This window comes from Canis lupus, chromosome X (genome assembly GCF_048164855.1).
Source record: "Canis lupus baileyi chromosome X, mCanLup2.hap1, whole genome shotgun sequence".
Lineage (NCBI taxonomy): Eukaryota > Metazoa > Chordata > Mammalia > Carnivora > Canidae > Canis > Canis lupus.
The window spans coordinates 80,636,999-80,664,679 of NC_132876.1; the positions used below are offsets into that span (position 1 = coordinate 80,636,999).

Genomic DNA, 27,681 nt, shown 5'->3' on the forward strand with positions numbered 1-27,681 from the left:
ATGCCATCTCCCTATTATATACACTCACAACCAATACCTACATCGCCTCTATTATCACATACATAATTTTCCTGTTCCTCACTGACACCTGATACTCTGCATTTTCCCATATGCTTCATTCAACAACCCCCCTCAGGCATTCATGATATCCACACTCCAAATTATCATAAAACTTTTCCATTCCCCCTTATCACACATACTCACTGCATCTGTCTGCTCCCGAAAGTAAATATACTTCTCATTTCCCCCAGCATGACACATATACAAACACTAACCCTATCACTTCCACTATGAATCTATCTTCTATCATTACTTAAACTTTCCCCATTACACCATTTACGTCCTCCTATGACCACTTGAAATATCCCTCCACATTTTTACACACAACAATCCCACTTTCTCATTGTGTCCTTTAACACTACTCTCTCCTTTCTTACTCTCTCACACAACCATACACATGCACACGCACAGTTCTCATCTTCCACAGTATGACATACTTCCCGTCCTTAACTACCATTATCACATACATTCTGATGTTGTCCTGTCACTATCATTCACATTGCCCCCCTTCATTTTCAGTGATTTCAGACCATTCTCCCCCATCATTCACATTGATCCCAATGTCATGATTATCACATATATCTTGCTTGCCCATATCACTCCCACTATCCCACTGTCACTCAATACTCTCCCCATCTCTGCAAACACATGGCCCAAATCATCCACAATTTTACACATGGTGCCCATCCCCTGAAGTCCCATTTCCTTTTCTCCCTTCCTTTTCTTCTCCCTACCTATATGTACACACTTTCCCTACATGCGGATACTACATGAACCCAGATAATACAGAGAAACTTCTCACCCAAAGCCTCATTTCAAAGCTCTAGTAAGTAGAGGTACATATCACACTCAAAAGGTACAATATTTAATGTTCCCACTTGGTAAATAGTTGTGAATGGATTCCTTTTGATATATTTGCCTTCAAGAAGCATTTCTTCATGTTTTGTTACAGTATTTAGATGAGGTTTTTAAACATTTCACTAATGTGTCTTTAATTATGATCTATGCAGTTAAGCTATTTGCACTATACTTAAGTCTTCCTAAAATATCCTAATAGCTTGTTTCACTACAGCAAAATTGTGATATTTTTGGTCCTGAAGAGACAGAGAGCTTCAAGCAAATGGCAATACTGAATATATCACTGAGATGTTAGAGGGAACACTTAATCTTTACTTCTCATGTTTCCATGCAGAAGAACTTCAAGTAGACTAGCACTCCTGCTTTTCTGCCCACTGGAGGATGAATGAGTTATAAGACTAGTATGTTTGAGAGACATACCTGAGTGTGCTTGGCTCACGCCCTTGCTCTCTGCTTTTCTCCCAGGGGTCTGTATGCTTATAGAAAACATGCATTCTGACTATCTCTTTGCCATGCAATAGGGGCCTACTTTTGGCCTGGAGTCTCTTGGCTTTCAGCATTGTGTGTAACTGCCTAGATACGTCTACCTAATTCTGGGGCCCAGCATGAGGAAGTTCACACCAAAACCACCTTCTCCAACCATCCTTATTATTAATGAAGATATTTTGATCTCCATCTTTCTGATTCCTTGGTTCTGAACCTAGGCAGGGAAGACAAGTGTTATTTATTGGTTGGTTGCTTACAATTCCCACACCACTGAAATCATGGAAATTCTTTATTGGCTTTATCCATGTTTTAACACAGAGAAGTCTCTAAGTGAAGTCTGTTTTTGATTAGCACTTAAGACAAACATTTGGCAACAACTAAGATTAGGTCTAAACAAGAAAAGTGAATGTCCACCATCCCTAGACTCTCAGTTCCTCTGGCTTGGGGAGTCCAAAATCTGAAGGAGTAGAGTTACCATTGTACAGTAGGTACTACTTAATCAGAATGGTGGGGAGCAGGCACCAACCAGATCTATCTTCCCTGGCCATACTGTTAAGTCCTAGGAGGGCAAAACCAAAGAGCTCTGTCATGGGATGGGGTGGCAAACCTTATATGGAGTATCAGAAAGGGGCTTAGCCATTCATCCAGATGTATGGAAGCCTTGTTCTCTTCTCAAAATAAATAAATCCTAAAAAAAAAAAAAAAAAAAAAAAAAACAAGGGGCACCTGGGTGGCTCAATGGGTTGAGCGTCTGCCTTTGGCTCAGGTCACGATCTCGGGGTCTTGGAATTGAGCCTTGGCATCAGGCTTTCTGCTCAGAGGGAGTCTGCTTCTCCCTCTCCCTCTGTGTTTTTGCTCACCGTCTCTCAAATAAATAAATAAAATCTTTTTTTTTAAAGAAAGATCAATAAGAATCATTTCTTAAAAAGTAAGAAACCTTTTAATACAAAACTAGAATTTAGTCTCATAGGATGTGCTTGTTAACAACAAATTCTCTGAAAATTTAGATCTAACAGTCATTTTAGTTTTCATTCTTTTTGCTAGTTAGCTTCATGCTAGTTTTTGAACCTTTGCATACAAATTTAAATACTGTGTTTGTCTGCTGTCCATGAAAGAACACCATTTCAGAGTACAATTTGTGTCCAAGGTTACTAGGCCCAAATATTGGAATTTTCAGTTCTACCCTGGGACAATCAGTGTTGTGAAGAAATGCCAACTGTTCTCTAGAAATACAGCAGAGTAAGGATTAGAATTCATATGTGACCTCTTTTGCAAAGGAACACTTTTCATACTCACACATAGTTGGTGTTCTAGAGGTACTGACCCAAATACACCTTTTCCTATTTACATCAGGGCTTAAAAAGTGATCATTCATAAAAACAAACATATAAACAAAAGTATGTCTCAACAAAATGAAATAAAAACTGTTGGATAAGATATGTGAAAACCTGACTAAAAAGTAATAACAACACCTAAGAAAAGTCAAGTACAGCACACACATATCAAAAATTTTCTGGAAACTCAAAGCTTTAAAACATTCCAATTAAATAATAAAATGAAAATGATGGGTCACTAATGAGCTCTGAGTTACTGGACTAGAAAATGAAATGCAAGATTTATATCAAAGCACTGAAATAATAATAAGAATTACTATTATTATAAAGTAATAGAGTCAGTGAGGGACAAGATACTTAGGGACCTACCAGGTGACTATGGGTGGGTAGATATAAAGGAGAAAAGAGACATGGAGAAGAAAGGCCATATTAAATAAATGACAGAAGAAAATTTCTCTCAGCTATAGAAAGGGCCCTCAGAGTTCCAGACAAGATTGATTTATTTATCCATTCACCCATCCATTTATTAATTTATACTTCATACAGTCATCTTATCAATACATTTAATAAGGATCTATTATGTGTCTGGCACTCTTCTAGACACTTGAGATATATCAGTGAGCAAAAGAGACAAAAAAAAAATCCCTGCTTTCATGGAGCTTACATTCTAAGACACACTTTAGGCATACCCTGATCAAATTCCTGAACTCAAAAAATAAAGAAAACATCCTATAAGCTTACAGATAGAAAGGAAAAATTGCCTAAATTGGAAAAAGTACACTACACACACACAGGATTCTCATCAGTAACACCAAACTTCATGATATCATTCACTAATTTTCCCAGAAATGGCTTTATTAAATTCTCAGGGAAGGTGAAGTCAGTCTGACCCAGAACCTGTTTTCCTGGAAGACCTTAACAAGGGCAATAGTACCCATTCCTCATTCAACTAGATTTCCACTTGCTTTTCAATTTTTTTTAAACTAAATAACATGCTGTATATAGTATCACCCAGTAATACATATAGGTGATAAAACTGTAAGAAGACCAAGGTGAGGGCACCCCGGGTGGCTCAGCGGTTTAGCGCCACCTTCGGCCCGGGGCGCGATCCTGAAGACCCGAGATCAAGTCCCCCATCAGGCTCCCTGCATGGAGCCTGCTTCTGCCTCTGCCTGTGTCTCTGCCTCTCTCTCTCTCCTCTCTGTGTATTCTCATGAATAAATAAATAAAATCTTTAAAAAAAAAGAAGGAGAAGACCAAGGTGATTATTAATACATAGACTACTGCTATCTCTAGGTGGAAGTAGACAGGACTGAGACCAGAAAAGGACACGTGGGGAGGGTGGACACTAAGGTACTACTAATGTTCTATTACTTGTCCTGGCTAGTGGGTTTACTGGCGTCACTTTATTTATATTATTTTAAATGTAAATAGCAATTCGTTCAACAAATAAGTGCCTATCATATATCAGGAATTATTATTATTATTCAGGCACTGGGGACACAGAAATAAGACAAATAAAAATCACTGTCTTTATGGAGCTCACAAATTATAAAAATAAATAATAAAAATTTCTAGAGCCTAAGTACAAGAACATACAAACTGAAGGGGTCTACCAAGTGTCCAGCACAATAGATGCAATATCTACATATGATCATGAAATTTCTAAATATCAGTTATAAAATGGAAATTCTAAAAGCTTCCAGGAATCAGGAATGGAAATAGTCCAGACTGAAGCAGAACAGAAGGCCCTAGAAAGGGGATTTCCAGAAAAAAATTTGTTTGGATAATCTGACTTGTGTTGAAATAAAAAAGACATGATAGATCTGATGGAAAAGATAGGAATATATTAAAAATATGAAGATGAAAAGCAATTATTAACTCTAGAAATGACAAAAATGTATACAAGAGAAATGTAATCACAATTAATCACTTGTATCTTTAGTGTACAGTGTTTGCACAATTATGACATAAACATTATCATTAACCAAAATATATGCTACAACGATGTTAAAGAGGTGGAGAAGAAAAGTGGAAGAGAAAAAGAGTTTAATCTTCGTCTACTATAACAGGCAATCAACAGTTAATATCTGAAATAATGCAAGAAATATTATAGGCATTTTTTATAAATTTATTTTTTATTGGTGTTCAATTTGCTAACATACAACACCCAGTACTCATCCCATTATATAGGCATATTTTAATTGCACTTCATTTTATTGAGCTTCATGGATAGTTGCATTTTTTTTTTTTTTTTTTTTTTTTACAAACTGAAGATTTGTGGCAACTCTGCATCAAGCAAGTCAATTGGTACCAATTTTCCAACAGGATTTGCTCACTTTGTGTCTCTGTGCAACGTTTTGGTAATTCTTGCAAGATTTCAAGTTTTTTTTAGTATTATTATATTTACTATGGTGATCTGTGATCACTGATTACAACTCACCAAAAGCTGAGATGATAGGATGGTCAGCATTTTTTAGCCATAAAGTATTTTCCAATTAAGGTCTGTAAATTGTTTTTGTAGACCTAATGTTATTGAATACCTAATGGACTACAGTATAGTATAAACATAACTTTTACATGCATTGAGAAACCATAAATATTTTACTCATTTTATTCTATGTCTGGAACTGAACCTGCAGCACCTCCAAGCTATGCTGGTATAGCCATATTGTTTAGCATGAACTGAGATAAAAACCAAAACAAATAGCCAATAGATTTCAAAGCTGGCTACTTCGGGTATTTAAGCCTGGTGAGTGGGAAAAGATGAAGGTAAATACTACTATTTTTGTTACTATTTGGTTTTTAAGCCATATATAGGTCTTACATTAATACAGAATATATATTATACTATTATACATATAATAAAAACAAAAATATATTTTCGTTGTAAAGGGAGCCATTTAATTATAAAGGAAAGGGATGTGATGAGAACTGGGATTTACTGAAATTAATGTGGCCAACAGTACAGATCAAAAGAGGTGGGGAAGATATAAAGAGAGAAACTGAAGGGCCTCCAATGTTTGCTTCTTAATTCTTTTACAACTCTTTGAGGGGTGGGGATGTTCCAAATCGCTCTTAAATTGTGCAAAGAGGAGTTTTACACTTGAGAAGTAACTGCCAAAGGACCCAGTAGTCCCAGTCTTACATGAAGAGTGGGGCTGAGAATTATAGGTCCAAATCAGTTAGGGACAGGAGAGACGGGAGACTGAACACAGGAAAGAGATTTATTCTGGGAAAGAAACTCAGACCACCACAAGAGGGCACAACTTGAATGCACAAGTTCCTCTGGTTCCCCTCCTACCTTCCCTGCAGCTCTTTTTCAGCTTGCTTTGCCCTCCCTCCATTACAATGCCTGTGTTTCTGGGATTCTGCTATGCTCTCTGGCCCTGCCTTTTTCTCCCTCACTCCACACACTCCCCTGGAGAAATCTCATTCATACCTTAAAACCACCACCTCTATCCCTGATGACTTCCAAATCTATCCATAATCTTACTTCATGGCAGCAGAATAAATTCCTGCCTGCCTACTGGATAATTCCTCTTGGACACTCTGAAGGTACCTGAGATTTTGCATGCTCAAAATTGAAACTCATCATTTCTAGCCCCCCAACTCAAATCTGTTCCTCGTTCTAAATTCTCCAGCTCATGGAATGGCACTTTTTTTTTTTTAAAACTTTATTTTTTTATTTATTTATTATTTATGATAGTCACAGAGAGAGAGAGGCAGAGACATAGGCAGAGGAAGAAGCAGGCTCCATGCACCGGGAGCCCAACGTGGGATTCGATCCCGGGTCTCCAGGATCGCGCCCTGGGCCAAAGGCAGGCGCTAAACCCACTGCGCCACCCAGGGTTCCCTACTTTTTTTTTTTTTTAAGATTTTACTTATTTGAGCAAGAGAGAGCATGTGCACACAAGCAAGGGGAGGGGGGCAGAGAGGGAGGGAGAAGCTGAGAGCAGGGAGCCAGATGTGGGGCTCAATCCCAGGACCCTAGGATCATGGACCTGAGCCAAAGGCAGATGCTTAATCAATTCAGCCACCCAGGCAGCCCTCATAGTATGGCTTTTATGTCTTCTCAACCACCTAAGGCAGAAAGAAAATGGAAGATCATCCTAGATTCCTTCTTCTCCATTGCCCCGCTCCCATATCCAGTCAGTGACTGAGTTCTTTTTTTTTTTAAGATTTTATTTATTCATGAGCGATACAGAAAGAGAGGCAGAGACATAGGCAGAGGGAGAAGTATGCAGCCCATGGGGAACCCGATGCGGGACTCGATCCCAGGACCCCAGGACCATGCCCTGAGCTGAAGGCAGACTCATCCACTGAGCCACCCAGGCATCCCAGTGATCATAGTTTCTCACATTTGTATTCTCATTTCATTCCCATTGCTTTAACTCAGGCTTCAACATCTCTTCTCTTCTGTAATAGCCTCTGAATTAGTCTTCCTATACCCAGTTCTATCTTTTCCAGTTTACCCATTTTATTCTCATCCACTGGATAGTTCTAAAATACAAATCTGATTCTGTTAATCTATTGATTAAAATTTCCAAATATCTCTCCACTGTTCTTAGTATAGCATTCAAGGTTCTCCCTGATCTAACCCACTGTCTCCTTTTCATTACATCCTCTCTCATTCTCTATGTTCCAACTACACTTAGCTTCTTAAAGGGACCATAAACATACTATAAACAGAGATATTTCATATAAATCTCTGCTCATACCACCACTGCTTGGACTAACTCTTCTATTCCTCAGCCCCAGCAGTTAACACTGATAGCATCTACATACCTTTCAATACTTAAGCATTAATTTCTTTCTGGAACCCTCTCCCACCCACTGGAATTAACTATTTCCTCCTTTATGTCTCTAATGTATTCCATATGTATTTTTTATCAAACATGTGTAATATTCTACTGTGTATATTTGTTTACCTGTCTCTTCTACTAATATCAGCTCCTCTGGGAGCAGAAGGATATTATTAACATCTCTACTCAAAGCATCTATCACAGTGCTTGGCACAGAGAAGATGCTTAACAAATGTTTCTGAATAAGTAAGAGTCATCATGAGGATGTAATATATGAGGCCAGTCTGACACCAATCTCACATCCATGGCAGACATCAGTAATCAACCCCAATATAGTGCCCTGGACCTCAGAGTCATTCTCAAGACAGCATACCATGAAAATCTACTTCAATCAGTTGGAATTGGCATGAGATATACAATTCTCTTCTTGGAGTGCAGGGCACCACAATGATGTGCCTCAATAATTATCAGAGTTCGTCTAAGCAAATTAATATGGGATTAGGCAGAGTATCTCCTAAACCATCTTTGCAACAGTATGAATACAGCAATGGCCCATATAACAAAGGAATGTTGTAGCAAAAATTGGGTGTTGAGAGGTAAGTTCTGTCCATGTGCATCCAACATCACCCACTGAAGAGACATCTTGTCATCAAAGACAAAACCCCATATACTGTTGTTCTGATTTATACTCCAGCTTTATCAATTCATTCAGAAAAATATTCATCTCTGAGGATCAAAAATCTGATAACAAGCAAAGTACTACACCTGAGAAACCAGGTAACAGGCCTATCATACTTAGAGAAACAATGGATCAATTTATCTTATTCATTCCTTCTATATCTAGACCCCCTGGAAAAGTACAATGGAGACTAAAAACCTCTTTCTCAAAGGAAAAACAATCTTTTGGAGCATTTTTCCCAAATACCAAAATCCATTAACGCATAAATAAAATGATGATTTATGTACAGCTCATGGAGGTATAAGACTGTTCATGACCACAAGTAACTGGCCTGGAGACTCCAGGCAAACTGGGCCGCCTGTGCAGGGAATTCATTTCTTACTGCCACAACAAACTATCACAAACTTAGTGTCTTAAAGCAGTATAAGTTTATTTTCTTACAATTCTGGCAGTCACAAATCTACAATGGGTTCGCAAGGCTACATTCCTTCTGGTAGCTCTAAGGAAGAATCCATTTCCTTGCTTTTTCTAGTTTTTAGCAAGTGCCTACACTTCTTGGTTCTTAATCATGAAAGCCAGCAGCTTAACATCTTCTTTCCTCTCTGACCTCTGCTTCTGTCCTCATTGCATCATCTATCTAGAACTCTGATCTTCTTTCCTATAAGGACCCTTGTGACTACATTGGGCCCACCTTAACAGTCCAGAATAATCTCTGCCATCTCAAAATCTTAATCATACCTGCAAAGTCCCTTCGACCATTTCAGGTAACATATCAAGTTTACATTCAGGTTCTGGGGATTAAGAGGCAAACATTTTGTGGGGCTCCCAGGTGACTCAGTCACTTAAGCATCCAACTCCTGATTTTGGCTCAGGTCATGATCTCAGGGTCGTGAGATCGAGCCCCCGCATCAGGCTATGTGCTGGGTGTGAAGCCTGCTTGGGATTCACTCTCCCCCTTTCTCTCGGCCCCTCTTCTTCCCCATCACTTGTGCATGCTCTCTCACTCTCTCTCAAAAAAAAGGGCATTTTTGGAGGTCCATTATTTAGCCTACCAAATGCAGGTGGCACAAACTGTGCATCATGTGATTCTGTAGAATATCATTCACATTACATCATAGATACTTATATTGATTATGACATTTTTCTAACAAGTAGTAATAAAGTATTTTGATAAAGAGGTACCATTTTCCAATTTACACAAAGGTACCATATGAGTTAGCAGAAGCCCCATGGTCTAAAGGGATCAATATCTCAACACAGCTGTAAAACCACAAGGGTGGAAGAATTCTGTATTATAGAGGCTTGAGGCCCTGGCAACAAAAATAATAACAAACATTCATTAAGTGCGTACTACGTGGCGGGCATTATACTAGACACTTTATATCCCTTATAATCCTTCGAATATTCACAACTGGGCATGGTATTAATATTCTGACCTAAAAATGAACAATGTGAAGCTCAGAGAGATTTGTTAATGTAATTAAGTCACATAGCTAGAAGGTGGTTAAGCTGGGAAATAAATCTAGGTATATCCAGTTCTAGAACCCAGATACTTTCTGCTATACCATGTTGCCTCCTTAGAATGAGAGGGTATAAAAATCAATTTATTATTATTTCTTATACTTTGGGTTTCTGGAAGTCACACTGATCTTTCACTGCTAGAACAATTAATATTCCTGTGCAATTTCAAGTAGCAGTTCCTCTGAATACTGGGTGACAGACAAGCAACCTGTATCTATACCCATCCAAGGAGGAAAATCATAGTATATAATCTAGTTTCTCTACATCTTATGGGCTAGATTCTGTTTATTTTGGCTTGTCTAGTTATAATTCCTAAAATGACCTGGCTCTGTTCCTAAAGCTCCCAGCACATCTGTCTTCCATTTCTACTCAGAATTGGACTGCTGCTCTCCCTTATTTCCTGATGATGAAGCTGTCCAAGCTAATCCCCAAGTCTGTGTTCTCTATAGTACACCAAATTGTCTAAGCCATGAGAAGTGGTTAGGATGGACATTTGAGAACAGAATTTTGCTATTAATGAAATCTTTCCAGAGGTAATCCCCATTCAAAGAGAGTTACAGGATTAACTCTTTATAACCCTTACTTCATTTTATGAAGCCCGATGTGGAGTTTCTGGGAGTATCTACCAGATCCCAAAATTGACATAAGGCTTCCAAAACTCATTGCACTGACGAGTGAATTCCAATTTCTGGAATGCATTTCTTAGTGACAAATAAAGGCTAACACATCTCTGAATATTTACACATTGTCATTATAAAACCATAACAATTAAATGATGTAGCATTCAAATCCTGGCTCTTCCAGTGATAGCTATGTGACCTTGGGAAAATTCTTCCATCTCATTTCATTAGTTTCTTCACATGTAAAACAAGGATGAGAGTTCCTATATTACATGATTGTTGCAACAGTTAAATGATTAAACAGACTACATAAAGTTCTTATACTGCTTGGCACATGGTAGGTGTATAATTATATGGGAAAAATGTATTTTAATCAACTTTTATTATGAATCTTTATTTTCATTTTTACTACAATCTGATTTTCTCACAAAGACCTTTCCATAGCATTACGTTAGTAAGATGCCTGTACTGTCTAATGCTGAGTAAGATTATACTTCAAATGGAAGGCTTTTCCACATTCACTGCATCTGAAAGATTCTTTTCCACTATGGACCCACTGACGTCAAATAAGACTAAATCCTACTGAAAGCAGATTCACATTTTTTACATACATAGAAGATCCTGCCTCTATGAATCATTTGATGATAGTTAAGACTTAGCCTCTAAATGAAGGCTTATTATTATGGGTACAGTTTCCCTCCACTATGAATTTACAGATGCTAAACAAGGATCTCCTCCTTCCATCTCCATTATACATTTTTTGATGTTCTATAAGGACTGATATCACCAAAATCCCTTTCCCACACTCATTACACACCATAAGGTTTCTTTGCACTACCAATTCTTTCATACTGAGTAAGGTCTGAGCGGGATCTGCAAGTCTTCCCACAAGCATTGCAAACATAGAGTTCTTCTCTATGAACTCTCTTACATTAAAAAAAAAGTATGAGTTTGTCCTGAAGTCTTTCCCATAGTCAACACATTCATAGAGTTTCTCCACTGTGCATTTTCGTATGTTGGAAAAGCTTGATTACTCACTGTAATTTCTCTCACACTGGGAAAGTTTTCCTACCCTATAAAATCTCTGGTGTTGAAAAGAGAATTAAATTCTGCCTGAAGGCCTTCCCTTGTTTTCATAGCCATATGAATTAATAAATTCTCAGGTGGGGATTCTCAGATGTCATATAAGCTGGGCATCATGACAAGAAATTTCTATATTTATTACCTTCATAGGGTTTCTCTCTACTATGAGTACTCTGAGGCATCAGCCTTCAACATCGACAAAAGGCTTTTAGACATTAATCATACATGTAGCGCTTCTACCCATTGGAAATTTTCCAGCATCTCACAAATTCTAAAACCTTTGCAGAGTTTTAGTCCTATAAACTATACCTCTGTTACCTACCCAGTTACCCCATCTCTGGGTGATGGACATTAAGGAGGGCATGATGTATTGAGCACTGGGTATACAAGACTGATGAATCATTGAACTCTACCTCTGAAACTAATAATATACTCTATGTTGATTAGTTGATTAATTGAATTTAAATAAAAATTTTAAAATAAATAAATAAACCATACCTCTCTGCTTTTTCTCCTACAGGTTTTCCTCATATAAAAACATCTAGCTCAGTCTTTCCTCAGTCAAGGTACTTACAGTCTTCTTCGGTAGGATTATTTTTTCTAAGTGGCGGTATTGTGCCCACAGCAGATTTCCACAGAAAAAGGAGTATATTAGATACTTCTCTGCCAAGCTTTCCTTCAGCCTTTGTCATCACATGCCAAGTCTTCTCTACAGTAGAGATTATGATGAAGCAGCCTTGGATTCTAGATCCATAACATTCTTTAGAATTTTGATTTTTTTCTGAAATTTCCCTCTTTGAAGTAGACACTATTCCTAGTCAAAATTTTATCAACTAAATGATAGACCCACATACAGAAATGGGCAAAGAACATGAGTAAACCATTCACAAAAAAGAAATGCAAACAGAAAATTAAATACACCTAGAAAAAAAAGGAACATTTTTCTGCCCCTATAGTTGTAACAATAATGATAATAATACTACAAATACTTAGTAAGCATGTACCAAACACAACACTTCACCAAAATATATTAATTATATTTCAGATGGAAACCTTGAGAAATAGGTATTATTCAAATCGTCTAGCTGAAGAAACTGATGTCAGAAAAGAGAACTGGCTTACCGAATATTTTAGAGTGAGTAAGTAAGGGAACCGAGTGTCAATTCAAGTATGTCCAGCTCCAAAGCTCCTGTGTTTTCCACCAAGTCAAGGTGCCATGGGCATTCACCAACCAAAATCCAAAACCATCCTAACACTAACAAAACAAGTTCTCAAGCTCCTACCTGTTTCATTCTCCCTTCTTTGCTCACCTAAGAGAATTTCTTCCTCGATCCCTTTGTCCTTAGATCTTTCCAAATTGAGCTGGGAATGCATTTTGGTCTTTCGAGGTGGAAAATCCTGCAGTTAAAAAGAACATAAAACTTTGTAGTTAAAGCTGGGAAACTGCCCCTAAATTCAGTTCTGAAAGGTACAGTGTAGGTGGTAGAAGAGGGTCTGTTATTTAATAGGATGTCTCGTAAACAGGCATGGATCTTCTGAAAGAGGCATAGAAATGCATGGTGCCCCAGGAACAAGAGAGAGTGCTGACTTTGAGGGAGAAAAACCTGATAGGAGAAAACAATATGACATTTACTCTCCTACATGTCCCATATTCCAGGCACAAAAAACAATGGAATCTAAAGGATGCTGTGCACTGAACTGGTTATGCACACAGGCTTCAGGGCTGGACAGAGCTGGGCTCAAAACCGGTATTACTACTTACTTGCTATATGATCTTGGGCAAGTATCTTTATTTTTCTGAGCCCTGGATGTTTCATCCATAAAGTAAAGAAAACCTACAAGGTAACGAAAAGTTCTGAGCCTAAACTTAATCTCAAAGAAAATGTAGGAAAGAGTTACAGGAAATTTTCATATTTCTGGTAATTGCCCACAAGGCTTTTTGGACAAACCCTCATGCTGAAAACAAAACAAATTTTTGACAAAAGAGAAACAACATCTACTTAAAAACAGTAAAAATAGAGGGCAATTAAAATATGGAAACAACAGGGCACAGCAGGAGAAAAGGGGAATCTAGAGTAGAGAAACAGGTATGCAGGGAGGCAATTTCTGCCCTGAGGATATCTATCCATTCCCAATAAAATTTTAACTTTCATTTTGGTTGTTTTGTAGGCAAAAGAGACAGATTAAAGTCAGATCTACACAGAGTAGGAAAACTAATAGGAGACTCTCCCTACAATAAGTAGGGATGCCAAAAGGCTACCCTCTCAGGGGGTTGAATGAATGCAAGCAGGTCATTTTGCAGTTCAGGCTAAATTACATGACTAGCCCTGGGGATCCTTGAGACGAATTAGATAAAGAGGCAAAACAGCAGGATCAGCTGATAAAAGAAAAGACGTAACACTGGGGTTAGCAAATAACAAACTGTAAGACAACAACTTTACTACAGATAAAGAAGTAAACAAACTTGAAGATATTTCCAAGCATCAGGAAACCATAATACATAATATATCACAAACCTAATCAAACTTTTGGAAGAAAAATATAGCATCTCACATGAAAAACCCAAGAGATTGCATTAATCAAGAGATTAATAATTTGTAAAAAAAATTATTAGAGTACAGTACAAAGAGACAAAAAGGTGGAAAGTACAGAGAGAGGATTCTTTAAAACTCTGAACTGCTCAAACTTCTCTCTTTCACTTAACAGGCGTCAGGGCCTTGTGAAGTGATCACACTGAATCTTATACAAGGCACAAAATATAGTGTTTCATTGATAATAAAATTCTTTTCAGCCCTTTCTCCATTTCTACAAGCAAAATTAGGCTCCAGATTCCCTTTTATTTAAAATTAACTTATGGAATCCAGAGCCTAACTTTACAAATACAAATCTTCACAATCAACAAAAAGGAAACTTACAGAGACATAAAGGTTCTGTACTCTCTTCCCTCCAGCTGTGGAGGGATAGAAACCATAGTACTTCACACTTATTTCAAATAATCTAAATTTAAAAGATGTTAAATTGAAACATTTTAACAAGAATGTCAATCTAGTTCTCTTTTACAATACGGAGACTTATCAATAATAACTTACCAACTAGTTCTATTCTTTGTTAATACAAATCTTTCCTTAGAAGTACTATTTAAAGAAAGACATTTTGTAAGGACTCCCACAACTTTAGAAATTGACAAACTATGAAAATAACCTACAAAAGGAATGTGTAATTCTAACTAGATATCTTGTTTATTAACTCATTAACCTGGTATACTAGACAGAATAATAACCTTCCCAAGATGTCCTGATCCTGTGAATATGTGACTTTACACAGCAAATGGGACTTTGCAGAAGTGATCAAGGCTCTTTTATTAAATACTGTTGGAATTTCCAAATAAAGATAATTTCCTTTCTTTGATAACTTCAAAAGTATTTACATATCAAACACCACTATTTAGAGCACAAAGCCTCGGAAACACTTCAGTGAAATTGCTTTAGAAAAGAAATTCTATTTTATTTTATACAAAATGATATCAATATTTGGAGGCATAGGGCTGAAAGCGGAAAAATTACAATTATTCACAAATTACACTAACAAGCCCAAAACACTTTGTGATAATTCAGTGAGCTGTATAGTTAAGATTTACATACTTCTAAGTATGTTTTATATAAAGTTTATATAAAAATTCAACAAAACCTATAAACAACAATTGGACCTAGAGAAGCAGGTAAGCAAAGTGAATGGATCTAAAAACAGTGCACCAGAATCAAACACTCCCATACACCAGTCACAATCAGTTAAAAAATGTAATTTAAAAATACTCATGACAGCAACAAAAACTTACAGGTCATAGAAATACCTCTAAAAGAATATGCATGACACCCTTATGGAGAAAACTATAAAACATTTTTTCAAAGGTATTAAAGATATCTAGACAAAAGGAGGGATGAACCACTTGCATTGTTGAAAAGATGTAACAGAATCTATAAACCAATAAATACGAAGAAGTTCAAGTCAAAATCTCAATGTTTCATATAGATCATATTAAGCTTACCTTAAAATCTGTATGGAAAAGTGAAGGGTAAAAAATGTACTTTTGAGGAAGAGGAATAAGAGGCCTTTCCCTACCAAATATTAACATGCATTACAAAGCTATTGTAATTAACAATATAGTATTAGTATAGATACAGTAAAATAGACCAATAGAACAGAAAGAAAGTCTAAGGGCAGACATATACATCTATTACAACTTGGTATATGATAGGCACAGCATTATAAATCTGTGGTGAAAGAAGAGACTATGCAGTAAATAGTCCCGGAACCAATGATATATCATTGAGAAAAAAATAATAAATTCTCTACATCATACAATACACAAAAATAAATTCCAACTAGAAACTAATTGTGAAAAGAAAACTATAAAACTTATACAGAGAGGGAGGCAGGGCAAGATGGCAGAAGAATAGGGTCCCCAAGTCACCTGTCCCCACCAACTTACCTAGATAACTTTCAAATCATCCTGAAAACCTATGAATTCGGCCTGAGATTTACAGAGAGAACAGCTGGAATTCTACAGTGAGAAGAGTTCGTGCTTCTATCAAGGTAGGAAGACGAGGAAAAAATGAAATAGAAAAGCATCCTAGGGGGGAGGATCCCTCGTCAGGAGCCGAGCTAGGGCGGGATGGCGAATGCCCCCAGGACAGGAAAGGCCAGTCCGGGAGAAGCTGAAACTGTACAAATCTTCCCAGATGGAAAGGCGCTCCCGGGGAACTCGGGCAGGATCCCAGGAGGGGCAGGGATACCATCATGCTACCAGGAGCACTAACAGAGGAACTGTTCCCCGGAGGAGAGTGCACCACACACCACGGGGCAAGCTCCCGAAAGGGCTGGAATTCACGCCTGGCGAGCCTGGGAGCAACTCAGGCAGCGGCTCCATGTGGCCCCGGGAACGGGATTCCAGCAGTGCAGGCCCCAGAGCCGAGGGCGCTGGGGGACACAGCCCAATATCCGGCACTCAGCGGAGGCCGGGAGGATGTAGGGCAGCAAGGAAGCTCCTGCCTCTGGGTGGCCCCGAGCTGTGCAGATCAGCACCCTCACCCTGGAGCATCCAGGAACCCATAGACTGGGAGCTGCGGTAGTTCCTGTGGAAGCTGACTCCAGAACTGGAAAGCTGGCCACCGCCACTGTTGTTCCTCCTGGTGTCACCTAGTGCCTGGAACTGAGCAGGGCCACCAGGGAGCAGGGGCCTCACAAGATAAACAGCTCCCACTGAGCCATACACCTGGCAGGGGGCTGGGCAGCTCCCCCAGGTGCACAACCTCAAATCAGCAAAGCAGGCCCCTCCCCCAGAAGACCACCTGGAAGAAGGGGAAAAGCAAGTTATTGACCAAGCAGCACTAGAAAGTTCCAGGGGAAGTCGAGGGATTTACAGTATATAGAATCAGAGGATACCCTCGTTTTTTGTTTTCTCTTTGTTCCCCTACACTCCTATTTTTCTCTCTTTTTCTCCTTTTTCCAGTACAACTTATTTTTAGCCATTCTGCACTGAGCAAAGGAAAAACTCACCACAAAAGAAAGAATCAGAAACAGTACTCTCTACCACAGAGTTACAAAATTTGGATTACAATTCAATGTCTGAAAGCCAATTCAGAAGCACAATTATAAAGCTACTAGTGGCTCTAGAAAAAAGCATAAAGGATTCAAGAGACTTCATGACTGCAGAATTTAGAACTAATCAGGCCGAAAATAAAAATCAATTAAATGAGATGCAATCCAAACTGGAGGTCATAACGACGAGGCTTAACGAGATAAAAGGAATATTGTCTCACATTTAGATCTTTCATCCATTTTGAGTTGATCTTTGTGTATGGTGTAAGAGAATGGTCTAGTTTCATTCTTCTGCATGTGGATGTCCAATTTTCCCAGCACCATTTATTGAAGAGATGGTCTTTTTTCCAGTGGATAGTCTGTCCTGCTTTGTCGAATATGAGCTGACCATAAAGTTGAGGGTCCAATTCTGGATTCTCTATTCTGTTCCATTGATCTATGTGTCTGTTTTTGTGCCAGTACCACACTGTCTTGATGACCACAGCTTTGTAGTACAACCTGAAATCTGGCATTGTAATGCCCCCAGCTGTGGTTTTCTTTTTTAATATTACCCTGGCTATTCAGGGGCTTTTCAGATTCCACACAAATCTTAAGATAATTTGTTCCAACTTTCTGAAGAAAGTCCATGGTATTTTGATAGGGATAGTATTAAATGTGTAAATTGCCCTGGGTAGCATTGACATTTGCACAATATTAATTCTTCCAATCCAGGATCGTGGAATATTTTTCCATCTCTTTGTGTCTTCCTCAATTTCTTGCAGAAGTGTTCCGTAGTTTTTAGGGTATAGATCCTTTCACTCTTTGGTTAGGATTATTCCTAGGTATCTTAGGCATGTGGGTGCTATTGTCAATGGGACTGACTCCTTAATTTCGCTTTCTTCAGTCTCATTGCTAGTGTACTGATTTCTGGGCATTGATTTTGTATCTTGCCACACTGCTGAATTGCTGTATGAGTTCTAGCAATCTTGGGGTGGAGTCTTTTGGGTTTTCTATGTACATTATCATGTCATCTGCAAAGAGGGAGAGTTTGACTTCTTCTTTTCCAATTTGAATGCCTTTTATTTCATTTTCAGGTTGTACTACAAAGATGTGGTCATCAAGACAGTGTGGTACTGGCACAAAAATAGACACATAGATTAATGGAACAGAAGAGAGAATCCAGAAGTGGACCCTCAACTTTATGGTCAACTCATATTCGACAAAGCAGGAAAGACTATCCACTGGAAAAAAACCAGTCTCTTCAATAAATGGTGTTGGGAAAATTGCACACCCACATGCACAAGAATGAAACTAGACCATTCTCTTACACCATAAACAAAGATAAACTCAAAATGGATGAAAGATCTAAATGTGAGACAAGATTCCATCAAAATCCTAGAGAAGAACACAAGCAACACCCTTTTAGAACTTGGCCACAGTAACTTCTTGCAAGATACATCCATAAAGGCCAGAGAAACAAAAGTAAAAATAAACTATTGGGATTTCATCAAGATAAGAAGCTTTTGCACAGCAAAAGAAACAGTGAACAAAACTCAAAGACAACCTACAGAATGGGAGAAGATATTTGCAAATGACGTATCAGATAAAGGCCTAGTATCCATTATCTATAAAGAACTTATTAAACTCAACAGAAAAGATACAAACAATCCAACCTGAAATGGGCAAAAGACATGAAGAGAAATCTCACAGAGGAAGACATAGACATGGCCAACACGCACATGAGAAAATGCTCCGCATCACTTGCCATCAGGGAAATACAAATCCAAACCACAATGAGATACCACCTCACACTAGTGAGGATGGGGGAAATTAACAAGGCAGGAAACCACAAATGTTGGAGAGGATGTGGAGAAAGGGAAACCCTCCTGCACTGTTGGTGGGAATGTGAACTGGTGCAGCCACTCTGGAAAACTGTGTGGAGGTTCTTCAGAGTTAAAAATAGAACTGCCCTACCACCCAGCAATTGCACTGTTGGGGATTTACCCCAAAGATACAGATGCAGTGAAACGCCAGGACACCTGCACCCCGATGTTTATAGCGGCAATGTCCACAATAGCCAAAGTGTGGGAGGAGCCTCAGCATCCATCGAAAGATGAATGGAAAAAGAAGATGTGGTTTATGTATACAATGGAATATTACTCAGCCATTAGAAACGACAAATACCCACCATTAGCTTCGAAGTGGATGGAACTGGAGGATACGACAGCCTCAGAAGGAAAAATCTTCCTTTAATTGGGGTTCTTGAGGGCGCCGAAAGGGACAGAGGACCAGAAACTGTATTTGAACAAATCATAGCTGAGAACTTCCCTAACTTGGGAAGTGAAACCGGCATTCAGATCCAGGAGGTAGAGAGATTCCCACGCCCCCAAAAAAAATCAATGAAAACCACTCACACCTCAACATTTAATAGTGAAACTTGCAAATCCCAAAGATAAAGAGAAGATCCTTAAAGCAGCAAGAGACAAGAGATCCCTAACCTTTATGGGGAGAAGTATTAGTTAATAGCAGACCTCTCCACAGAGATCTGGCAGGCCAGATAAGGCTGGCAGGATATATTCAGAGTCCTAAAGGAGAAGAACCTGCAGCCAAGAATACTTTATCCAGCAAGGCTCTCATTCAGATTAGAAGGAGAGATAAAGAGCTTCCAAGATAGGCAGAAACTGAAAGAATCTGTGACCACCAAGGAGCTCTGCAAGAAATATTAAGGGGGACTCTAAAAGAAAGAGGAAGTCCAAGGAAACAATCCACAAAAAACAGGGACTGAATAGGTATTATGATCACACTAAATTCATATCTTTCCATAGTGACTCTGAACATCAATGGGCTTAATGATCCCATCAAAAGGCGGAGGGTTTCAGACTGGATAAAAAAGAAAAACTAATCTATTTGCTGTCTACAAGAGACTCATTTTAGACCTAAGGACACCTACAGCCTGAAAATGAAAGGTGGGAGAACCATTTACCATTCAAATGGTCCTCAAAAGAAAGCAGGGGTAGCCATTCATATATCAGATAAATTAAAGTTTATCCAAAGACTGTAGTCAAGAGATGAAGAGGGACACTATATCATACTTAAAGAATCTTTGCAACAAGAGGACCTAACAGTCATGAACATTTATGCCCCGAATGTGGGAGCTGCAGTATATCAATCAATTAATAAACAAAGTAAAGACATACTTAGATAATAATACACTGATACTGGGAGACTTGAACACACCGCTTTTTACAATCGACAGATCTTCTAAGGACAACATCTCCAAAAAAACAAGAGCTTTAAATGATACACTGGACCAGATGGATTTCACAGATATTTACAGAACTTTACATCCAAAAGCAACTGAATACATATTCTTCTCAGGTGCACATGGAACTTTCTCCAGAATAGACCACATACTGGGTCACAAATCAGGTTCTCAACTCATACCAAAAGACTGGAATTGTCCCCTGCATATTTTCAGACCATAATGCTTTGAAACTTGAACTAAATCACAAGAAGAAATTTGGAAGAAACCCAAACACGTGGAGGTTAAAGAGCATCCTGCTAAAAGATGAAAGGGTCAACCAGGAAATTAAGGAAGAATTAAAAAGATTCTTTGGAAACTAATGAGATTAGATTGGAAACTAATGAGAATGAAGATACAACCAATCAAAATCTTTGGGATACAGCAAAAGCAGTCCTGAGACGGAACTAGGGAACATCAGAAATAACAGAGGGAACATTGCAATACAAGCCTCCCTCAAAAAACTGGAAAAAAACTCAAATACACAAGCTAACCTTACACCTAAAGGAACTGGAAAAAGAACAGCAAATAAAACCTATACCAAGCAGAAGAGAGATAATAAAGATTCAAGCAGAAATCAATTAAACAGAGACCAGAAGAACTGTAGAACAGATCAACAAAATCAGAGTTGGTTCTTTGAAAGAATTCATAAGATAGATAAACCATTAGCCAGCCTTATTAAAAACACAAGAGAAAAGACTCAAATTAATAAAATCACAAATGAAAAAGGAGAGATCACCACCAATACCAAGGAAATACAAATGATTTTAAAAACTTATTATGAGCAGCTATACGCCAATAAATTAGGCAACCTAGAAGAAATGGACGCATTTCTGGAAAACTACAAACTACCAAAACTGGAACAGAAAGAAATAGAAAACCTAAACAGGCTAATAACCAGGGAGGAAATTAAAGCAGTCATCAAAAAACTCCCAAGACACAAAACTCCAGGGCCAGATGGCTTCCCAGGGGAATTCTATCAAACATTTAAAGAAGAAACAATACCTATTCTACTAAAGCTGTTGGGAAAGATAGAAAGTGATGGAATACCTTCAAACTCGATCGATGAGGCCAGCATCACCTTAATTCCAAAACCAAAGACCCCACCAAAAAAGAATTATAGACCAATATCCCTGATGAACACAGATGCTAACATTCTCAAAAAGATCCTAGCCAATAGCCAACATTAAGAAAATTATTCACCCTGACCAACTGGGAATTATCCCCGGATGCAAGGCTGGTTCAACATTCCTAAAGCCAATCAATGTGATAGATCATATCAGCAAGAGAAAAAACAAGAACCATAAGATCCTCTCAATGGATGCAGAGAAAGCATTTGGCAAAATACAGCATCCATTCCTGATCAAAACTCTTCAGAGTGTAGGGATAGAGGCAACATTCCTTAGCATCTTAAAAGCTATCTATGAAAACCCACAGCAAATATCATTCTCAATGTGGAAACACTGGGAGCCTTTCCCCTAAGATCAGGAACAAGACAGGGATGTCCACTCTCACCACTGCTATTCAACATAGTACTGGAAGTCCTGCCTCACTAATCAGGCAACAAAAAGAAATAAAAGGCATTCAAATTGGCAAAGAAGAAGTCAAACTCTCCCTCTTCGCAGATGACATGATACTGTACATAGAAAACCCAAAAGACTCCACCCCAAGATTGCTAGAACTCATACAGCAATTCGGCAGTGCGGCAGGATACAAAATCAATGCCCAGAAATCAGTGGCATTTCTGTACACTAGCAATGAGACTGAAGAAAGAGAAATTAAGGAATCAATCCCATTTACAATTGCACCCAAAAGCATAAGATACCTAGGAATAAACCTAACCAAAGAGGGAAAGGATCTATACCCTAAAAACTACAGAACACTTCTGAAAAAATTGAGGAAGATACAAAGAGATGGAAAAATATTCCATACTCATGGATTGGAAGAATTAATATTGTGAAAATGTCAATGCTCCCAGGGCAATTTACACATTCAAAGCAATCCCTATCAAAATACCATGGACTTTCTTCTAGAGAGTTGGAACAAATCATCTTAAGATTTGTGTGCAATCAGAAAAGACCCCGAATAGCCAGGGATATATTAAAAAAGAAAACCAGAGCCGGGGCCACCACAATGCCAGATTTTAAGTTGGACTACAAAGCTCCGATCATCAAGACAGTGTAGCACTGGCACAAAAACAGACACACAGATCATCTGAATGGAATAGAGAACCCACAAATGGGCCCTGAAATCTATGGTCAACTAATATTCAACAAAGCAGGAAAAAATATCCACTGGATTAAGGACAGTCTTTTCAATAAATGGTGCTGGGAAAATTCGACAGCCACGTGCAGAAGAATGAAACTAGACCACTGTCTTACACCATACACAAAGGTAACTCAAAATGGATGAAAGATCTAAATGTGAGACAAGAATCCATCAAAATTGTAGAGGAAAACAAAGGCAACACCCTTTTTGAACTTGGCCACAGCAACTTCTTGCAAAATACATCCATGAAGGCAAGGGAAACAAAAGCAAAAATGAAATATTGGAACTTCTTCGAGATAAAAAGCTTCCGCACAGCAAAAGAAACTGTCAACAGAACTAAAAGACAACCTACAGAATGGGATAAGATATTTGCAAATGACCTATCAGATAAAGGGCTAGTTTCCAAGATCTATAAAGAACTTATTAAACTCAACAGCAAAGAAACAAACAATCCAATCATGAAATGGGCAGAAGACATGAACAGAAATTTCACAGAGGAAGACATAGACATGGCCAACAAACACATGAGAAAATGCTACACATCACTGGCCATCAGGGAGATACAAATCAAAACCACAATGAGATACCACCTCACACTAGTGAGGATGGGGGAAATTAACAAGGCAGGAAACCACAAATGTTGGAGAGGATGTGGAGAAAGGGAAACCCTCCTGCACTGTTGGTGGGAATGTGAACCGCTGCAGCCACTCTGGAAAACTGCGTGGAGGTTCCTCAAAGTGTTAAAAATAGATCTGCTCTATGACCCAGCAATTGCACTGCTGGGGATTTACCCCAAAGATACAGATCCAGTGAAACGCTGGGACACCTGCACCCCGATGTTCATAGCAGCCATGTCCACAATAGCCTAACTGTGGAAGGAGCCTTGATGTCCACTGAATGATGAATGGATAAAGATGTGGTCTATATATAGAATGGAGTATTACTCAGCCATTAGAAACAACAAATACCCCCCATTTGCTTCAAAGTGGATGGAACTGGAGGGTATTATGCTGAATGAAGTAAGTCAATTGGAGAAGGACAAACATTTATGGTCTCATTCATTTGGGGAATATAAAAAATAGTGAAAGGGAGTAAAGGGGAAAGGAGAAAAAATGAGTGGGAAATATCAATGAGGGTGACAGAACACAAGAGATACCTACCTCTGGGAAACGAACAAGGGGTAATCGAAAGGGAGGTGGGCGTGGGGTTGGGGTGACGGGTGATGGGCACTAAGGGGGACAATTGACGAGATGAGCACTGGGTGTTATGCTATATGTTGGCAAATTGAACTCCAATAAAAATATATACAATCAATCAATCAATCATTGTAACCATTTTGAAACTATTCACTTCTGCTTGACTCCTGTTCCCTAGCTCTACTAAACCAGAATGGCTTCTGAACTTCCCATTTCTTCAGGTACTTTCCAAACTCAAAAGCTATATGGCATACTCAGGTAGCTACATGGTCTAATGACCAGTAGCTCGCTAGGCCCCACACTCAGGGATTCTTATCTGCCAGATTAATGGCTACTTCTATGCAAAATTAAGTTCTCAACCTGATGCCTTCCAGGAGGCCTTCACTGAGTTCTAGAATGGGTTGGAGGACCCTCTTCCATGTTTCTACTGACAGTACAGTCTCCCTTCCATCATAGCACTCCCTGTTGCAATTGTCTGTGTCTATCTCATCCACCAGACTCAGTAGAAAATACATCTAATTTAGCTATGTCCTCATTATCCAGCAGAGTCTAGATCACTATATATTTGCTTACTTAATTGATTGATAGTTAATGGTATATCTAACTTTTCTAAGGCTTCCACTCTATCTTTCCCAGTAGTATCCCAGCACTTCCGATATTCTTAGACTATGTATATTTCCCTTCTCACCTTCTATGACTTCCCCTTTTGTTCACTCATACTTCTTGTCTTTCAGGGCCCTGGGGAAAACATTTTCCTGAAAACCAAGAAGATAAATAGAGGGAGTGAAAAGTAGTAAGCTATGCCCATTTCCCCTTCAAACTATCAGTTCACTGTGCTCCTTCCCATTTGAAATCCTTCCTTAGTGGCCTCTAGAATCCCCCCTCCTTAAAAAATAAGCTTACCTAAACCCTTCAGTATTTTTAGAACGACCCTTCACCTTGCCATAGATGAGATAGTTTTCTCATAAGCATGCTGATTCTCCCCACCCCCACTCGGTTCCAACATTCCCAACTAGTAAACCCCAGTACCCTGGTATGCCAAACCTATGAATAACACACTATTCAAGCAGTGTCTGTGAGATGGGCATCCTCAGCTGGGTTTGCATGTAATATAAAGCAAAGCACAACATGTAAAAGATAACAGGGTTAGTTTAGTGTCCAACTGATAATAAAGAAAGATGACATGTTTTCTAGAATATCTTTGCCTTGCAAATATGTGAGAGGTTGTAGTCAAGGCATTAAAACAACTTTACACAAGTAGCAGCCAAAGGATGAAAGGAAATCAAGTGAAGAGCTACAACATGCCACTGTTTTCAATGATTTATCTTGAAAATTCAAATTCTCAACATGTATAGAGAAAGCAAAAGTAGTAACAGTAGTAAAAAGTAAAGAAATAATGAACTAAAACATGAAATAAGCATCTCCTAAGTGTAAATATGCTAATGCATTCATATTTGTGAAATATCTAAAAAATATAGTCAGGTCCAAAAGGTACATTAAATACTAATTGTAATTAAAATTTGGAATTATTATTCCATTATCTGTTTTAAAATTAAAAATCAAGGGCAGCCCCGGTGGCTCAGTGGTTTGGCGCTGCCTTTGGCCCTGGGAGTGATCCTGGAGTCCGGCGTCGGGCTCCCTGTGTGGTGCCTGCTTCTCCGTCTGCCTGTGTCTCTGCCTCTCTCTCTGTGTGTGTCTCTCATGAATTAATAAATAAAATCTTTCAAAAAATTAAATTAAATTAAAAATCAATAATATATATGTATGATATTTCACATCTTCATATAGAACATTTTGTCAACTTTCTGAAAGTTAATAAACTCCTAATTTTTAATCACTACAATTTACTTCTATAAAACCTTGAACTCTGGCAAGGAAAGAAAAAAGCCAGGGCCCTCCTGGCCCTATGCAAGGGCTCCCTAAAGGACAGATTCTGGGAAAGAAAAGAATAAGGAGAGAGTGGGCTAAAGACAGTTGTTCAAGGACCCTCCAAAGACACAGGGTCATCTAAGCCACTACACTAGTCTTTATACTCTGCCATCCACAGATGCTGGTTATTAACTTCCTGGTTCTGATTCTTGACCCTTGAGTCTGAAGAAGAGACAACGGGCTCAAAGCCCCCCTACAGAACCCTTGGCTAATCAATTGGAGAAGGACAAACATTGTATGTTCTCATTCATTTGGGGAATATAAATAATAGTGAAAGGGAATATAAGGGAAGGGAGAAGAAATGTGTGGGAAATATCAGAAAGGGAGACAGAACATAAAGACTCCTAACTCTGGGAAACGAACTAGGGGTGGTAGAAGGGGAGAAGGGTGGGGGGTGGGAGTGAATGGGTGACGGGCACTGGGGGTTATTCTGTATGTTGGTAAATTGAACACCAATAAAAAATAAATTTAAAAAAATTTAAAAAATAAAATAAAATAAAATAAAAAAATAATTGCTAAAATCAACTATGTGTATCACAGAATAATAAAGCAGCCTCCCTCATTCTCAAATGGCCTCAGAAGCTGGGCAACCACATTCAATTGTGGTGCCCAATTCTTGGGCCTTAAGATTCTGGAAAAGATAAAACCAAACCAAGGTTCTCCTGTAGAATACCCCTGAAGCAGCTAAATGTAACTGTTCCAGGAGAAATGTGAAATAGTAACCAAGTCCCCCATATCCACAGCCAATTACAGGTCCTGGCTGACCCTGATCATCTCCAAGCCATAGTTTTCTGGCCTCAAAACTGTGGGGGAGGAAAAAAAACAAGGTATAAATCCACATACATTTCATAGTCAAAACTGGTACAATTCTTGTGAAGATCAATTTTTCCATTGTCTAATAAAGTTGAAAGGATGCACATACTATTACCACATAATCCCTTTGCCATAAATGTATCCTAGAGAAACTCATGCACAGATGCAACAGATGTGTACAAGAATGTTCTTACCAGCAAAAATGGGAGGCAAACCAAGTGTCTACAAACAGTAAAATGTATAAATAGGTGTATATGTACACATGTGTCTATACACATAGACAAAGTCAAGTCAGGAAATATGGTTACCTCTGGGAGAGAGAGAGAGGATTACAAATGGAGGCTTCTGAATAACTTCCAATGTTCTGTTTTTTGGTTCTGGAAGGTTCTTTTATGGGTCCTTACTTTATAATTATTCACTTTAGTGTACATTTACATTTTATGCAACTTTCTGTATTTTTGTTACATTGCACATTTAAAATTTTTTTTTTAAAAAAAGGAATAATCCAGGGCCTTCCTATGGAAGTTCCTTAAAGCATGTGTTCTCAACCTTTCTGAGGTGATTAATATTATTATAAAAAAAAGCATCTACTTCTATAAAAGCTGCAGGGACTGGCTATCATATCCATTTGCAATAGGATTTTTGGAAACACACACCTGGGCAAGCCAGGGTCCTACCAGCCATACCATTTACCTTAAAGTTGCTAAAGGCAGTTGTTCAAGTCTCTCCAAGAATAGAGATCAATATAGAATGCTATCTTAGCTCTTACATTCAAGATTTTACCACCAGTTCTTTCTTGGCCCTAATCCTGGTTATGCACCGCCAAAAGGCAAAGACAGAGACAAAGACAGAACTGAAACAAACAAAGCCAAGGCCAAGGAATATACTGCTAAGCTGGTTAAGGGCAACAACTCATGCTAGCCACTGCTGCTTCCATTCCCTACTTCTTCTTTCTGCTATGAAAATCTCTGCTCCTCTCTGGGACACTTAACATCATACACACGCACCACTCTCTACGTTTATATCCTAAGCATATTTATATCATGCATATATCATAAAATATGTAGATATACAAAATAGAAATGTATGCATACGTATAATTTAGGACTACTATTTTGGCTAAGGACAAATGGGCAGAAGTAGCATGATTA

At 38.5% G+C, this 27,681-nt stretch overlaps 1 protein-coding gene across 8 annotated transcripts in view; it reads right to left on the bottom strand.

Moving 5' to 3' along the window:
• MAGED1 (MAGE family member D1) overlaps nt 1-27,681 on the bottom strand; it is a 63,481-nt gene that overhangs the window by 25,869 nt on the left and 9,931 nt on the right. For 3 of the 8 annotated variants that reach the window (XM_072816725.1, XM_072816729.1, XM_072816719.1), the window contains exon 2: nt 12,757-12,844. The exons of 1 other annotated variant lie outside the window; for it this stretch is intronic. In XM_072816725.1, the coding sequence (XP_072672826.1) occupies nt 12,757-12,820 (64 nt within the window). In that variant the 5' untranslated portion in view covers nt 12,821-12,844. Of the gene's footprint in view, nt 1-12,729; nt 12,845-24,476; nt 24,544-27,681 lie in introns of those variants that run through there. 4 more of the 8 variants (XM_072816726.1, XM_072816724.1, XM_072816723.1 and 1 more) reach the window with 4 other exon arrangements.